This window comes from Schistocerca cancellata, chromosome 2 (assembly GCF_023864275.1).
Source record: "Schistocerca cancellata isolate TAMUIC-IGC-003103 chromosome 2, iqSchCanc2.1, whole genome shotgun sequence".
In the NCBI taxonomy this organism is placed as follows: Eukaryota; Metazoa; Arthropoda; class Insecta; order Orthoptera; family Acrididae; genus Schistocerca; species Schistocerca cancellata.
The window spans coordinates 740,722,820-740,739,673 of record NC_064627.1 but is presented as its reverse complement, the minus strand read 5'-3'; the positions used below and the strand labels follow the sequence as shown (position 1 = coordinate 740,739,673).

Sequence of the window (16,854 nt, the reverse complement as noted above, 5' to 3'; positions counted from 1 at the left end):
TTTATATGCCAACTAGCTCTGCAGATGACGAAGAAATTGATGAAATGTATGATGAGATAATAAAAGAAATTATTCAGGTAGTGAAGGGAGACGAAAATTTAATAGTCATGGGTGACTGGAATTCGACAGTAGGAAAAGGAAGAGAGGAAAACGTAGTAGTTCAATATGGATTGGGGCTAAGAAATGCAAGAGGAAGCTGTCTGGTAGAATTTTGCACAGAGCATAACTTTATCATAGCTGACACTTGGTTCAAGAATCATGAAACAAGGTTGTATATATGGAAGAACCCTGGAGATACTAGAAGGTTCCAGATAGATTATATAATGGTAAGACAGAGATTTAGGAACCAGGTTTTAAATTGTAAGACATTTCCAGAGGCAGATGTGGACTCTGACCACAATCTATTGGTTATGAACTGTAGATTAAAACTGAAGAAACTGCAAAAAAGGTGGGAATTTAAGGAGATGGGATCTGGATAAACTGACTAAACCAGAGGTTGTACAGTGTTTCAGGGAGAGCATAAGGGAACAATAGACAGGAATGTGGGAAAGAAATACAGTAGAAGAAGAATGGGTAGCTTTGAGGAATGAAATAGTGAAGGCAGCAGAGGATCAAGTAGGTAAAAAGACGAGGGCTAGTAGAAATGCTTGGTTAACAGATGAGATACTGACTTTAATTGATGAAAGGAGAAAATACAAAAATGCAGTAAGTGAAGAAGGCAAAAAGGAATAAAAACGTCTCAAAAATAAGATCGACAGGAAGTGTAAAATGGCTAAGCAGGGATGGCTAGAGGACAAATGTAAGGATGTACAGGCTTATCTCACAACGGGTAAGATAGATACTGTCTACAGGAAAATAAAATAGACCTTTGGAGAAAAGAGAACCACTTGTATGAACATCAAGAGCTCAGATGGAAACCCAGTTCTAAGCAAAGAAGGGAAAGCAGAAAGGTGGAAGGAGTATATAGAGGGTCTATACAAGGGCGATATACTTGAGGACAGTATTATGGAAATGGAAGAGGATGTAGATGAAGATGAAATGGGAGATACGCTACTTTGTGAAGATTTTGACAGAGCACTGAAAGATCTAAGTCGAACCAAGGCCCCGGGAGTAGACAACATTCCATTAGAACTACTCACGGCCTTGGGAGAGCCAGTCCTGACAAAACTCTACCATCTGGTGAGCAAGATGTATGAGACAGGCGAAATTCCCTCAGACTTCAAGAAGAATATAATAATTCCAATCCCAAAGAAAGCAGGTGTTGACAGATGTGAAAATTACCGAACTATCAGTGGCAGGGGTAAAATACACGGAGCGAAAGGCTATTTAAAATTTGTACAGAAACCAGATGGCAGTTATAAGAGTCGAGGGACATGAAAGGGAAGCAGTGGTTGGGAAGGGAGTGTGATAGGGTTGTAGCCTCTCCCTGATGCTATTCAATCTGTATATTGAGCAAGCAGTAAAGGAAACAAAAGAAAAGTTTGGAGTAGGTATTAAAATCCACGGAGAAGAAATAAAAATTTCGAGGTTCGCCGATGACATTGTAATTCTGTCAGAGACAGCAAAGGACTTGGAAGAGCAGTTGAACGGAATGGACAGTGTCTTGAAAGGAGGGTATAAGATGAACATCAACAAATGCAAAACAAGGATAATTGAATGTAGTCGAATTAAGTCGGGTGATGCTTAGGGAATTATATTAGGAAATGATACAGTTAAAAGTAGTAAAGGAGTTTTGCTATTTGGGGAGCAAAATAACTGATGATGGCCGAAGTAGAGATTATATCAAATGTAGACTGGCAATGGCAAGGAAAGCGTTTCTGAAGAAGAGAAATTTGTTAACATCGAGTATTGATTTAAGTGTCAGGAAGTCGTTTCTGAAAGTATTTGTATTGAGTGCAGCCATGTATGGAAATGAAACATGGACGATAACTAGTTTGGACAAGAAGAGAATAGAAGCTTTCGAAATGTGGTGCTACAGAAGAATGCTGAAGGTTAGATGGGTAGATCACATAACTAATGTAGAGGTATTGAATAGAATTGGGGAGAAGAGGAGTTTGTGGCACAACTTGATTAGAAGAAGGGATCGGTTGGTAGGACATGTTCTGATGCATCAAGGGATCACCAATGTAGTACTGGAGGGCAGCGTGGAGGGTAAAAATCATAGAGGGAGACCAAGAGACGAATACACTAAGCAGATTCAGAAGGATGTAGGCTGCAGTAGGTACTGGGAGATGAAGAAACTTGCACAGGATAGAGTAGCGTGGAGAGCTGCATCAAACCAGTCTCAGGACTGAAGACCACAACAGCAACAACAACAACAACAGCTGTGTAAAGTAATTATTTAACCCTTGAACATGCACTCGGCATATTTCGTTCACATGTAAGGAATAGCTGCCCTTATGTTGTTAAGGTAAACATGTATGAGTAAAATCACTGTTCAAACTTTGTTGAATTAAACACTCATAAAATAATTTTCAGTTATATGTGCTAAATCACTTTTTATGTAAACAATAATTAAATAAACTTTCGTTATATTACTCTGTTGCTGCATACAATTGTTACCCTACAGTAATGACCCCCATTAAACACTGCTGTTGCATCAAATCCCTGCCTACCAATTATTTGATTACTAACTACGTCATTGTGGCACTGTGTTGTTAGCTTAGAAGCTGGGTCATTTTCTTGCACAGATTCTAAGGTTCTCCCTCCCTAACTCACTGTTTGTTTTATATTATTGCACTGTCTTGGACATGTGGCAACACAATAAAGGGATAGGTATGGGATTGTAATAGTAAAACAACAATGGAATGTTACTAGACAATGTTATGTGTGATTGGTACACATGATATATAAGTGCACCCACTCAAGGGTTAACAAGCAACTGATTTCACTACCACTACTACTCCTGCATGAGTCATCTTCAAAAGCACTTTTTTTAAACAGCATCTGCCTGGTTTCCATCAATTTCATTTGAACCTCCTATAATAACTGTATAGTGGTGTATGGTAATGATAGTTTATGGGTGTTGGGCTAAAGTCACAGATATAAATTATCTATCAAGTGTCTTCCTACTGTGAGTGTGTGTGGATAATCTAAAATTTGAAAACTGTGAATGTTTCTAAATAGTCGATTGACAACATCTCTCACAATTGAAGATAAGCTTTCAATTTCCTTAATGCTGCTTGTTATCACAAAATGATTCTCAGAAAACTGGTTTAGTTGAATTTCAGGTCTGATGCTGTTGAAAAATTCACATACCTTTTTAAAATTGTTTTAAAGCCAAGTTTTACCTTCTAAGTTGTCAAGGAACATACATCTCTTGCTCCACAGCATATAGACAGCAGCTGTCAACATGCTATATCATGCCATCACAGTGCACTAATTCCTTGTGTTTAGTAAATCTAGCAGAAATAATTGCAGATTCTATTTCGTTAGTTGACAGTTTCATTGTATGGATAGTAGTGGAAAAAGTCGATGTCCAGTTCGGCCTTCTGTTTCTCCCCTGATCTATGAGTCTTCTCTTTGGCCCAGAGACTTGTATTATCCTCAGCTACATTTGGCTAATTTATACACTCTCAGCATTTGTCTGTCCTTCCCTTGGATGCTTAACATATCAGCCAGCCCTTTCATTCTCGTGTTTGTAACTTAAACTTTTATAAGAGTGAATTTCCTGCTACTTTGATTGAGCATCAGTGATATTTTACACAGTAGGAGGTGAACTATCAAGTTCGTTAATTCTGTGTATTCTAACACAATCAAGTTTCTCAGAAAACGAATCCATCCTTTAGTACTTTTGTCTTAATTTTAACAGTTCTCCAGTGATTGTGGTTGTGCTTGTTTATTCTGATAAGTATTTGATTTTGTCAACAGGTTCAACTTATAGAGCAGTTAGAAAGAGCTTGTATCCGATTTGTACACTTCAGTAAAGAGAATGAACTTCGTTCACGTGTTTTCTCAGAAAAAATGGGCCTGGAGAGTGGTTGGAACTGCCATATATCTTTGCTGAGTGAGCGTAACAGGTAATACACAAGAAAAAAAATAATTTGTAGTATTAACATGCAAACTTCCTGGACAGTCAAAATAACTTACATCATTTTGTGTCACAAATATTGTTGTGTCAAACATTTGATTTTGTATGTCACTGTAGTAATGGTAATGTTGTTGTTTCCCAAATATGGTGGCTGTCACGAAATTAGACACCTCAAGGTCACACACGCTGCTTAAAGTCCACAGTGCTGTGATTTACCTGCCTCATAGATTTGTTGCCACACTGTTGGCTGTGCAGTATGTCAGCACCAGCTGAATGCTCAGTGTTTCATTCCAATATCATATGTTCTTGTGTGGTTTCAGTCCTCTCTGGGACAGTGCATTGATGTGTCTTTTCGAAAACAATCTGAAACTTTCGTATCGAATGTACTGAACTTTTCTACTGACTGCTAACAATGAAGTAACCAGGAATAATTTAACTTTTGCACAAGTACATAAAATGACAATAAAACATTGTGGTATTTCAGCACAGTAATGTCAGCAGAATCTCTAGATGTGAGCATGTGTTTTGATTCTCCAACGAAGGCGATTGAAAACAGAAATCTGTGGACTTAGACAATTTTGATAAAAAGATTAGTACGTAGAACTTTACTTAGATAAGCTTGCAGCAACAGATGGGAGTATCCGAAGGCTAGAAAAATACAGGATGATGATGGTGAAAAAAATTATTCTGGCTCAGAATTCTGTGCTCACTTGGTTTTTGATTCAGAAGGTAAAATGGCAGACATAAATTTTTAATGGAATGCAGAGACATTGCAGCCACTAGAACAAACTTTTGTGTACAAAGCACTTATTGCTTGCTGATGTCAGTAGCCTGGACGTATACTTTCATAAAACCATAAGCACAAATGTTACTTTCATAAAACCATAAGCACAAATGTATTTTGATAGACTTCAGCGGAAGTAGTGGCCTGAAAATACTTACAGTTACTTTTTTATAATATGTATCAGTGATTTGGATGGCGGGTGCAGTGCCAAAGAGTAAGTAAGAGCTACAAATAAAAAAATTTGGATGGCAGGGAATATTAGCAAGTATAACAAGGCGAGCTATTGGAACAAAAATCCTGACAGCAGCATACAGGTACTTGTGTGCTGCCACACACAGAGCCTCTTGCGAATAAAATGGATTAATAGGAGGCACAATACAATAATGATGACTCAGATGTTACCAAAATTAATTTTATAGTTTTCTTAATAACCTTCTCCCTCAAAGTTTTTATAAGATCCAACAGAAGACAACTTCAGCAGCAATGACGTTTTTTGATACGCAGCAGAACAGTTTCACACCCCGTATGGTATTTTATTTTTTTGTCTTGTGGTACTTTTATGTTTTAATGATGAAATGTGTATCACATGCATCTATAAACTTTCAGAATATACATTTATTTTTTTCAGCCGGCTGAAGTGAGAAACTATTTTCCTTAAAAATTTCTTATAATGTTAATTATATATTTGTGTAGTAGCTGGAAAGAATTTTCTTTTAGAAAGTACTTCATCGTATCATATTCTAGACTAAAAATTTTTTGTCAAGAATATATATAAGCTGGAAAGGGTTCTTTTAGAAGGTACTCCATCATATTCTAGACTAAAAGTTGAGATGCCTAATGTTTTTTTTTTTTTTTTTTTTTTTTTTTTTTTTTTTTTTTTTTTTTTTTGTGTGTGTGTGTATTGTGACTAACATTTGAAATTATGACTAAAAGATGGTGAGATGACTTTGAGATGCCTGTTTTCATGACAGCTGCTATAGTATTCCACATTTAAATATTATTATAGATATTTGTAGTATGAAAGTAGTGGCACAGTTGCCCAGTTACCTTACACAAAATTATAGTTCATCCACATGCTATCCCCACTCCCAACTCCTTGCCACAGTGGTCATATACCTGTGGTAGATCCAGGTGCAATACCTGCCCAATTCACCAACCTTGCACTCCCTACTCCAGTCTTGTCACAGGCTTATAATATCCCATTAAGAGGCAGGGAACCAGGACACCTGTGAAAGCCCTCATGCCAGATACCAACTCTACTGCAATTTCTGCACAGCATTTTATGTTGGTATGACCACCAACCAGCTCCCCACCAGAATGAATGGACACAATCAAATTGTGGCAAAGAATAGAGTTGACCACTAAATGGCACAAAATGCTGCCGAGCATAATATCCTTGAGTTCAATCGGTGCTTTACAACCTGTGCCATCTGGAGCCCTCTGTCCAGCACCTCCTTTTCTAAACTACATAGATGTGAACTCTTAGAACTTATCCTTCACTCCTGGAATTCTCCTGGCCTTAACATCCTGAGGTCCAGAGGTGTTTTTATCTGATTTTATCGCAGATAATCTCTTTATGTAACCAAATGTACCTACAGTACATATTAAAACAAGAAATCTTTTCCAATATTGCTTTTTCCAGAATAATTGGTACAGTATAGTGGACTTCGAGTCTAAAGCATTGTTTTTCTACTAGTAAAATATTAAATCATATTTAAATTTTTTTATGTGATCAGAATATGTTATATGTGTTTATGTTATACACATAAATATCACAATTTTTAAACATATTCCATATTAGAGCCTAAATTAATCAAAACTATCTAAATACGAGGGCTGTACAAAAAGTTAGGTTCCCAATGAGTTACAGCCTTGAGGGAAGGTGCAAGGCTAAATCTCTAAATCTGACAACAGTTTCCCCACTCTCGAGCCCACCCATCTGCAATTCCGCTACGACGCTCAATGTTGGCTTGGCAGCCATCAGAGATGGAAGTGTTGATCACTGCTCCCACCAAGTGCTAGGTTTGAGCAGTAATCCAGTTTCTCCATGCAAGGAAGTTACCGCCTGTGGAGATTCATCGGCAACTGACTGAGGTTTATGGTGAAGAGTACATGTCCATTCAGCACGTCCGCAAATGGTGCAGGGTTTTTGCTGAGGGTCGCACGGAAGTTCATGATGAAGAATAGAGTGGAAGACCACCAGTTTTGAATGTGATCGTCTGGAAGATCAATAGTGAGCTGCTCAAAGATCAGAGGGTCGTTGTCCGTGAACTTGTTGAACGCATTCTTGTGGCTTCCCATGGCACAATTGAAAGAACTTTAACAGAAACATTGGGTTATTGCAAGGTGCATGCTTGCTGGGTCCCCTGGTTGCTAACTGATGGACACAAGGAGTAACGCCTTGACTGTCCTCGCGAGTTTCTTGAACAGTGTGAGGGGGGAGGCAACAAGGAGAAGTTGTTGGACTCTATCGTCATGGGAGATGAAATGTGGGTGTTTCATTACACCCTCTAAACAAAACAACAATCTCATCAGTGGCTTCAATCCGGTTCACCACCGCCAAAGAAGTTCAAACAAACGCAGTCTACAAGAAAGGTTATGGCGACTGTGTTTTGGGATCGGAAGGGGGTACTCCTCATCAATTTTATGTAACCTGGGTTGACAATAAACTCAGACAAATATTGTGAAAATTGACCAAACTCCAGTGAGCAATCCAGAATCGCCAGAGAGTAAGACTGACGGGGGGAGTAGTGCTTTTTCACTACAACGCTCGGCCCCACGTCACTCGTCAAACACAGGAGCTTCTGAAGAAATCTGGGTGGACTGTTGTGCCCCATCCCTCATACAGCCCGGACTTAGCCCCCAGTGATTATCACCTCTTCCCCAACCTAAAGGAACACTTAGGAGGCAAACGCTTCAAGAGCGATGATGAATTCCCAGCAGAGGTCACATGCCTCCTCAACGGGTTGGCGGGAGACTTATTCGACTTAGGAATACAAAAGCTGGAGCACCATCTTCAAAAGTTTCTCAAAAAAAATGGAGACTGTGTTGAAAAATAGACAAAAGTGTAAACTTTTCAACGATGTATAAATTAATAACGATTAACAATGTTTTATATTTGTAAAAAATAAGGGAACCTTACTTTTGGTACAACCCTTGTATTACATGAACAAATATAGTCATAGAAAGAAAAAAGTTAATACAATATAAACTATTGGCACTGCATTTGCAGTTCAAATCAGACTCAATTATGCTAGTGGAATTCGGTAAAACAGTTTCAATTCAGAACCAGACACAGGAAAACTGCACCTGTGGCATGAAGTTCTGGTTTTTTCCTTTACAGCCTGGTTTTCTGCATTTTTTCCAGTCTGTTGCCAGCTATTTCTGGCATATAAGCCACATTGCTTCTCCTTGTGCTGTCACATGGCATGGAAATTGGATTACACTTCTTTTTGCCAGATGGTTCTTGAAGTCCATTTTCTGGATCTTCATTTGGTTTCGGGGAGTTTTCTTCATTACCGTAGATAAGCATTTCTCTTAAAGAAAGCTTATATTTTTGCATTTGAGGCAACTTCCTACTAGGAACACTTTGGCAACACTTAGATCTAGAAGATGTAAAATGGTCCTAATTGTCCATTTTTTAGTTCTCACTCATAGAGACAATAAGACATCATTCTGTCAGCAAAAGTCCACTATGCCCATGCTTTTTTTATATTTTTTGACAAAGCTGTTCTTTTAACTCAAATTTTTTGCTTCCCTTTCTTATTATATCATTTGCAAGAATGAAAATGTTTATTGCTACAAATTGATGACATCATGGTCATGCTTTTTCTACACAGCCACTTCTAAATGCAAATTATCTCATGTTGTCGAACTAACATATCACAGGAACGTCGTTCTTCTTTTCTTATTTCTTTATCACCTTTTAGTCATGCTTTTTTTGGAACCCGAAGATTGTTTATTGTACCAGTAGATAGAAATCCTCGATTCAGTAGCTCATTGACTAGTTTCTCATTTGTGAAGTACCAATCATTGTAAATACTGTGAGTGGAGACGCTATTAATTCAGGAATTTCACCTTGGCATAAAATAGAATCTAGGACAATTCCATTTGAATTGGCTAAAACAGATACTTTTGGGCCAACTGGATTGGGTTTGTTAAGAACATATTGTTTGAGATTTGCACTCACCTGAAAAAGGCACCATCATCTTATCTATACACACACATTTTTTCCTCGTTTCCATCAGGCGTCCATTCCTGATTCCGTCAATAAGTGGTCATAGTTTCCAAAGGTGATATGTTTTATGTTCTTTCTATTGAACTGTTTCATAAAACATCACTGTCAGAGTTGTTTGTAGTGTGAAAAATCTTTTATGTGATGTGTTGTCGTTGATTACTGGAATACACCATCTGTTCTCCCAGTACATTCTTATGTGGGGATACTGTAAGCATCTCACTACAGTACTAATGCCAATGATAACTTTAAGTTCTTTGAGGTTTAACTCAAGAGAGTGGCCTTCCTGCAATAAGTATCATTGATTTGATTTTTCAACCATTAACTCCAAAATTGTGTCATCAGTGTACTGTTCAAAATATTGCAAGTAGCTGAATTCATTTGTGTCTATTGGAGGTAATGTTCGTTGGGAAAACTCTTTATGTTCAGGTGAAAAATGTCTCTTCCACCTTCATTGTAATCAAGAAGCAGCTGATGTTGGTGGTGTTGGCTGTTGGTCAGGTGGCGGTGGTGGTGGTGTTAATGCAGTGAGAGGTATATCATCTTCTTTGACATCACTTTTGTCTATGGGAACTGGACTGTCAGAAATAATGGATGTGTTATATTCTGGGTCATCTGCATCAATTAATTCTTCTCCATTAGAAAGTGAAACATAAGAGTCATCAAGAATGCTGAATATTTTCTCAAAATCATCAACTGAAAGTGTACCAAACATCGGAATGAGTTCAGAACATTCCCTAAATACATCATCATACATTCATTCACACGATCAGGTCCAGTGGACCGCGCGCCACCACAATTAGAGCTCTCCATCTGTCTCTGTCTTCTACTATCTGTCTCCAGTTTTCCGTGACTCCCAGCTACAACAAGTCGTCTCTCACTCCATCAATCCACCTCTTTCTAGGTCTTCACACTGGTCTGCTGCCTGATGGGATCCGGTGCATTCCAATTTTGGGCCACCTTGTTTCCTCCATTCTAACTAAATGTCCAGCCCTTTGCAGTCTTTTGCTTCTCATCACTCCCAAGATGTTAGGCTCCTTGTACAGCTCTTCTAATTCTGTGTTACGGCATCTCCATTCTCCAGTAGTCTGATCCCAGACTGGTCCAAATATTTTCGTGGGGACCTTCCTTTCAAATGTAATCAGTCATTTGAGGTCTTGTTTTCGAGTGCTCCAGGTTTGAGAAACCATAAAATACTACTGGTATTATTAATGTCTTACATAACTGTAGCTTTAGTTGTTGAGAAACACTTCTACATTTTAATATAGCGTCTAGAGAGTGATAGCATCTGTTTCCCGCCTACAGTCGTGCTTTTATGTCTGCTTCAGTTGATGTTACTTCTGTAAAAATTGATCCAAGATAGTTGAACTCTTTCACATGTTTATACCTGGTGTGGTTCACAAGTAAATCTTGAACATTTTGGATCTTTCTTCCAATGGCCATATACAGTCTTTTCAGAGGTAATTTGTAGACCGATCCTAGCTGCCAATAACTCTAGTGTTTGGATACTTTTTTTCAGATCTTCTTGTGTGCATGCTAATAGTGCAGTGTCATCTGCATAGGCCATATATGTAATGTGCCCATTGCCAATTTGAATGCCCTGGAAGATTTCTTTATTGAAATCCCGCATTACCTTCCCACAACTCAGAAAAGATGGTGGCTACAGTAAAAGTTAGGCAAGTGTCCTTCCAGAAAAACATAAATTTTGCTGTAAAAAACAAATCGTGTGAAAATTGTAAAGACGAAATCAAGAAACTGAATGAACACATAACGAGCTTACAGTTCATAATCGGCAGTTTGAAAACGAACATTTCGAAAATACAACAATAAAATAGTGAACTGAACATGCTAAAAGTTGCGCGACATAGTTTGTCCATAACGGAAAAGTGGTCAAATGTAAAGTGCAAAAACAGCAAGGCCAAAGTGCAAATTCGGAAAACCTGCGAAAGTTTCTCCAGCTTTGTGCACAAAAACACATTTCAAGTACTTTCGATCGCAGTGAAAATGCAAGTTACAGTTCGCATGAACGATGGGAAAAGCAAAAAGGCACTGTGGGGAATAAGGTAAGAGAAGAAAATTTACTGATGCAAACAACTGCGAATGACGTCAATATAAATGTGCCGACCAAAAATTGTGCCGAAGTGTTTAGTAAAACAATGCAAAATGATTCGCACATTGCAAACTCCAATAACAGCAAACTGTTTGTGTTTTCAGACAGCCATGGTTGTGGACTTGCGAGTAAACTAAAAGAAACAACTAAAACATTTTCGTGTGGTATAGTGAAACCGGGAGCCCCACTTAGCGAAATTAAAAAAATGACTGTATCCACAGAGGCAAAAAATCTGCATGATAAAGACTTCGTTGTACTTCTGGGAGGTGCAAAATGACATCTACAAAAATGAAACTGCGAGTGCAATACGCGATCTTAAACAGTGTCTGAGGAACCTTAGTCACACTAACGTAATACTTGTCAATATTCCGCATCACTATGATCTTGTAAGATGGTCATGTGTTAACAGGAAATAAAAAGTGCCAACAGTCAGTTTGCAAAAATGTGCAGACATTTTAAAAACGTGAAATGCGTTGATATAAGCAGTATTGGACGTAGATTCCACACGCAACACGGACTTCACCTGAATGGCTTGGGGAAAGAATATCTGACAAGCCTGATAACCAAGGTAATAAAAAACCACCAAAATAAATTCAAAACCAAAATGATAATTGCATCGTCATTGCCTGACTCCATAACCAAAACACTTCAAAAAAATTCATTAGAAACATCATCAGCACCAGCAAAACATGTAAAAAAAAGATGAAATTTTAACAGAAAGAACAGTCGACATCGATTTCAATGACAAAAGAACTACTGTTCCTCATCAGCCAAATATTATTTTAGATGAAAATAACAAAAACGAGAAGACTCCAAGTTCACAAGGAAATACAGCAGTAGTGGCAGAACCAACATTGGAAGTGTCAGAAACAGCGTCACCATCGACAACAACAAATAGAAGACTGTTGCACAGAAGAAATGCTGAGCCTCCTTCTCATCTCAACGATTTTTTATGTGTGGGCCTGAAGAAAAAGAAGAGACAACAGTAGGTAGTGTCAGGTGTCTCCTCTCTCCTGTCTCAATACAGACTCCAATGGATTCTCAGTCAGGTAACAACACTAATAGAATGAAAAAGCAAGAGGAAGGCATCTCTTTCTTTCATCAAAATATAAGGGGCCTCTTAAACAAAACAGATCAACTTCTTATTAACATTAGTGAAAAGGACAGTATAAATAATGCCCAGATTTTGTGCTTAACTGAGCACCATGTTACTGATAAATGTGCCTTGCCATCTATAGTAAGTTATAGTTTAGTAACATACTACTGTAGGGAAAGTAAAGATAAAGGTGGAGTAGCAATTTATGTTAAGGACAGTGTAGCATACAAAGCTATAGATATTAAGAAATATTGTGTGGAACAACAATTTGAGGCATGTGCCACAGAAATAATAACTAAATTCTACCCAATAATAGTGTTGGCTGTCTAGAGGGCTCCTTCAGGTGACATAAAAACTTTTCTGCATTCAATGGAACTCCTTCTGTCAGGGTTACTTTCAAAAGTGAAGGATATTGTAGTTTTAGGTGATTTCAATATAAACTTTATGACACAAAATAAGAATAAAATAGACTTTGAGATTGTGATGACCTTACCTAATCTGACATCAGTAATAAACTTCCCAACAAGAATTACATCTGAGTGCCAAACTATGATAGACAACATTTTTTTTAGATGTAAGTAGACATCAGAATTATATTGTCAGGCAGGTTATAAGTGGGCTTTCAGATCATGATGGACAAATTCTCACTCTTTATGACGTTAACCTGTGCAAAAAAGAATTTCCTCAATGGAAATTCATAAGAGTAATGAATGAAGAAGCAAAAGGAACTTTCAACCACAGGTTGCAGCAAATGGATTGGTCTTTAGTATATAGCAATGATGATGTTGATACTAAATTTAACTGTTTTATAAATGAATTCTGTGCTCTTTTTGAGGAAATATTTCCCAAGAAATGGGTCAGAAACAGTGCTTCCAATTCTGTAAGTAAGCCTTGGATTACAAAAGGTGTAAAACAGTAATGCAAAACCAAAAGGGAAACTTATGCTGCAATAAGATTGTGTAAAGATGTAGAAAAATGGGAACACTATAGAATATACTGTAAAATGTTGAAGAAACTAATACAGAAATCAAAAGCCCTTTATTATGTGAAGAAAATAAATAATTCTAATAATATAATAAAAACAATTTGGAGCATTGTAAAAAAAAAGAAACAGGAAGAGATACAACAAGTAAAGATGATGTAAATAATATCAGATATGAAGGTACCCTAGCAGATAACCCCAAAACAGTGGCTGAGATTTTTAATAAACACTTCCTATCAGTAACTCAACAGATTGGTTGCAAGCCCAGTGTTGATGAAGCTGTAACTCTTTGTCAAGCAGTATATTTAAACACAATTTCAGAAATGCACCTTAATCCTGTCACTGTAGAAGAAATTCAAATCTCAACATGTCTCTAAAAAGTACGAACTCTGCAGGGGTTGATAATATATCTAGTAATTTATTGAAATATTCTTGTGTGTGGATAAGGGACATTCTCTGTCATATTTTCAATGCTTCCCTTCAGTAAGGTGTTGTTCCCAGTAGACTTAAGTATGCCATTGTGAAGCCCCTGTACAAAAGGGCGATAAAGCTGAACTAACTAACTATCGACCTATCTCTTTGCTGACAGCTTTCTCCAAAATTCTAGAAAAGCTAATACTTGTAAGAATTACTGATCATCTCATGAAGAATGGAGTTCAGCAAGAGCCAATTTGGCTTCCAAAAGGGCAGTTCAACAGAAGACGCAGTCTACGCACTTGCAAATGAAGTCCTAGAAACCCTTAATGAAAAAATGCTAGCACTTGGTGTCTTCTGTGATTTATCCAAAGTGTTTGACTGTGTTCATCACCAGATTCTCTCGCAAAAAGCAAAATTAGTAGGAATAAGTGGTGTTGCAGGCAACAAAAAGTTGTCTTGAATATCTCGGGTGGAGTATGTTACACTTCCTCAGATTCTGAATGGAGTTCCATCACATGTGGAGTGCCTCAGGGCTCAATTCTTGGGCCACTATTATTCCTGATTTTTATAAATGATCTTCCATCATCTACAAGCCTGCCGTGTAAATTTACATTATTTGCTGATGATACCACAATTTTTATGAGCATTAGAATAGACAACAATCTTGAGGAACTCATTATTAATCACATACTCTCAGATGTGGTTTATTGGTTCAAGGTGAATGGTCTCTCATTAAATTCCAATAAGACCAGCTTTATTCAATTCTGTACAATAACAGAAAAAGAGAGAGAGATAAGTGTGACATGTGGTAATCAACCAATAGTTAGAATGGAAGCAACAACATTTCTTGGAGTGCACATTGACAAGAAAATGAACTGGTCTTCACATATTATTGATCTCTGTAAGAGGCTTAGCTCTGCTACCTATGCTTTACGGGTTGTCACTACATGTGTTGAACCTAACACTGCAAAAGTGGCATACTATGGTTATTTTCATTCTCTCATTGAGTACGGAATTATTTTTTGGGGCAACCAGCCATTCGCAAGGAAAGTGTTCATTGCACAGAAGCAAGCTTTAAGAATTATATGTGGATTGCGCCCAAGAGACTCGTGTAGAAATAGTTTTCGTAAACTTAAAATATACACAACTACATGCCAATATATTTTTTCTCTCATGTGTTTTGTTTATAAAAATATAGAGATATTTCAACCAAACAGTAATTATCATGAGCATAACACACGGAGGAAGAATGACATACACAGTGAACTCAGAAATTTGAGCTTGGCACAAAACGGTGTCCACCACACTGGAGCAAAACTCTTCAATGCTCTTCCTCCCAAAATAAAGACAGAGATTCATAACAAGAGTAAGGTTAAGAAAGCACTAAAAATATTTCTGCTAGAAAAGCTTTTTACAGTTTAGGTGAATTTTTAACTAAATAAATTGTAATATTTTAATATTATATAATACAAGTTGACATAATGCCACTAAGAATGTTATTTAACCTGAGCTCTGTATCTGTGTGTGCTCTGTATCGGTTTTCTGTAGTGTTTTAATGATTCTAAGAAAATATGTATTTTCTTTTTCTGTATTGCTGCCCAAAGAATTTACTGTATAAATTTTTATATAATTATGTTCTCAAATTTCTGTATATGCTATAAGATTATCAGATTGTATTTGTAAAAAACTGACTCGTTCCACATCCTTGTGTATACAACACAGTTGGACCTATGGAACACGAAATAAATCAAATCAAATCAAGTGCCAGGTTGAAGAGAACAGGTGATAGCCCATCTTCTTGGCAAAATCCTGTTACAACTTCGAAGCTTTCTGTTATTTTATTGCCTACCTTAAGCTTAAGTTTTGTGTCATTTAGGCATACCTCTACCAGTTTGACCAATTTCTTTGGCATACTAAACTCTGTCATAGTTCTAATCAGGCTAGGTCTATGTATGCTGTAATAAGCCGCCTTGAAGTCTACAAACAGGAGACATATCTCTCGGCCGTATTCTTACATTTTTTCACAGACCTGTTGTAGGACAAAAATCTGGTCCACAGTTGATTGTCCAGCTTGAAAACCTCCTTGGTATTCTCCAATTATGTCTGTTACTAGAGGTTTTATTCTTCTAATCAGACTCTCTTGTTCATATTGAGTGACTCTGCATTCTTTTGTACTTCCTGGCTCGCCATATTGTTTTCATCCTTCCCCTGACAAGGAAGTGGTCTGATCCACATTCTGCACCTCTTGCCGTTTTGACATTTTGTATCTACTTCTTTGTTCTTGTCTCTACAATTAAGTGGTCAATTTGGTTCATTGTCTTCCCATCCAGAGGCACCCAGATTGCTTTATATATTTTCTTCCTGTCGAAATCATTACTATTTATAAACAAGCATTTTGCAGTCACAAAGCTAACCAGCCTAGTGCTTTCTGTTATTTTATTGCCTACCTTAAGCTTAAGTTTTGTGTCATTTAGGCATACCTCTACCAGTTTGACCAATTTCTTTGGCATACTAAACTCTGTCATAGTTCTAATCAGGCTAGGTCTATGTATGCTGTAATAAGCCGCCTTGAAGTCTACAAACAGGAGACATATCTCTCGGCCGTATTCTTACATTTTTTCACAGACCTGTTGTAGGACAAAAATCTGGTCCACAGTTGATTGTCCAGCTTGAAAACCTCCTTGGTATTCTCCAATTATGTCTGTTACTAGAGGTTTTATTCTTCTAATAGGCAGTTGGAGAAGATCTTATAACAGATGTCGAGTAGCACTATGCCCGATAATTGTCGTATACTGATTTGTCTTTCTTTTATATATGGGGCATATCACAGCTACCTTCCATTTCTCTGGTATTTCATGTTTTGCCCAAATTTGCTTGATTAGCTTGTGGATTTTGGAACAGAGGATTTTGTCTCCAACCATGAGAAGTTCAGTGGGAGTTCCATCCTCTCCAGGATTTTCTGAGTCTACTGTTACTGGGTCATCAAACTCGAGTAGTTTGTTTTGTTCATCAGAGTTTAGTAATTCTCTGAAGTATTCCACCCATTTTCTCCCTAATTTTTGATCTTCTGTTAACATTCTTCCAGTGGCATCTTTTATGAATTTTTCACCTTTCTATAAAGTTCTTTATACCTATTTCCATGAAAGTCTTATTGAGCTTTCTCCAGGATGCTTTTTACATATTTTCTCTTTGCTTTCATCA

The 16,854-nt window shown here is 37.4% G+C and overlaps 1 protein-coding gene across 4 annotated transcripts in view; it reads left to right on the top strand.

Moving 5' to 3' along the window:
- Nucleotides 1-16,854, top strand: part of LOC126162537 (transmembrane protein 94) — a 501,552-nt gene that overhangs the window by 294,383 nt on the left and 190,315 nt on the right. For all 4 annotated transcript variants that reach the window (XM_049919114.1, XM_049919113.1, XM_049919112.1 and 1 more), the window contains one exon: nucleotides 3,871-4,019. In XM_049919114.1, coding sequence (XP_049775071.1) covers nucleotides 3,871-4,019 — 149 coding nt within the window. The remainder of the gene's footprint in view (nucleotides 1-3,870; nucleotides 4,020-16,854) is intronic.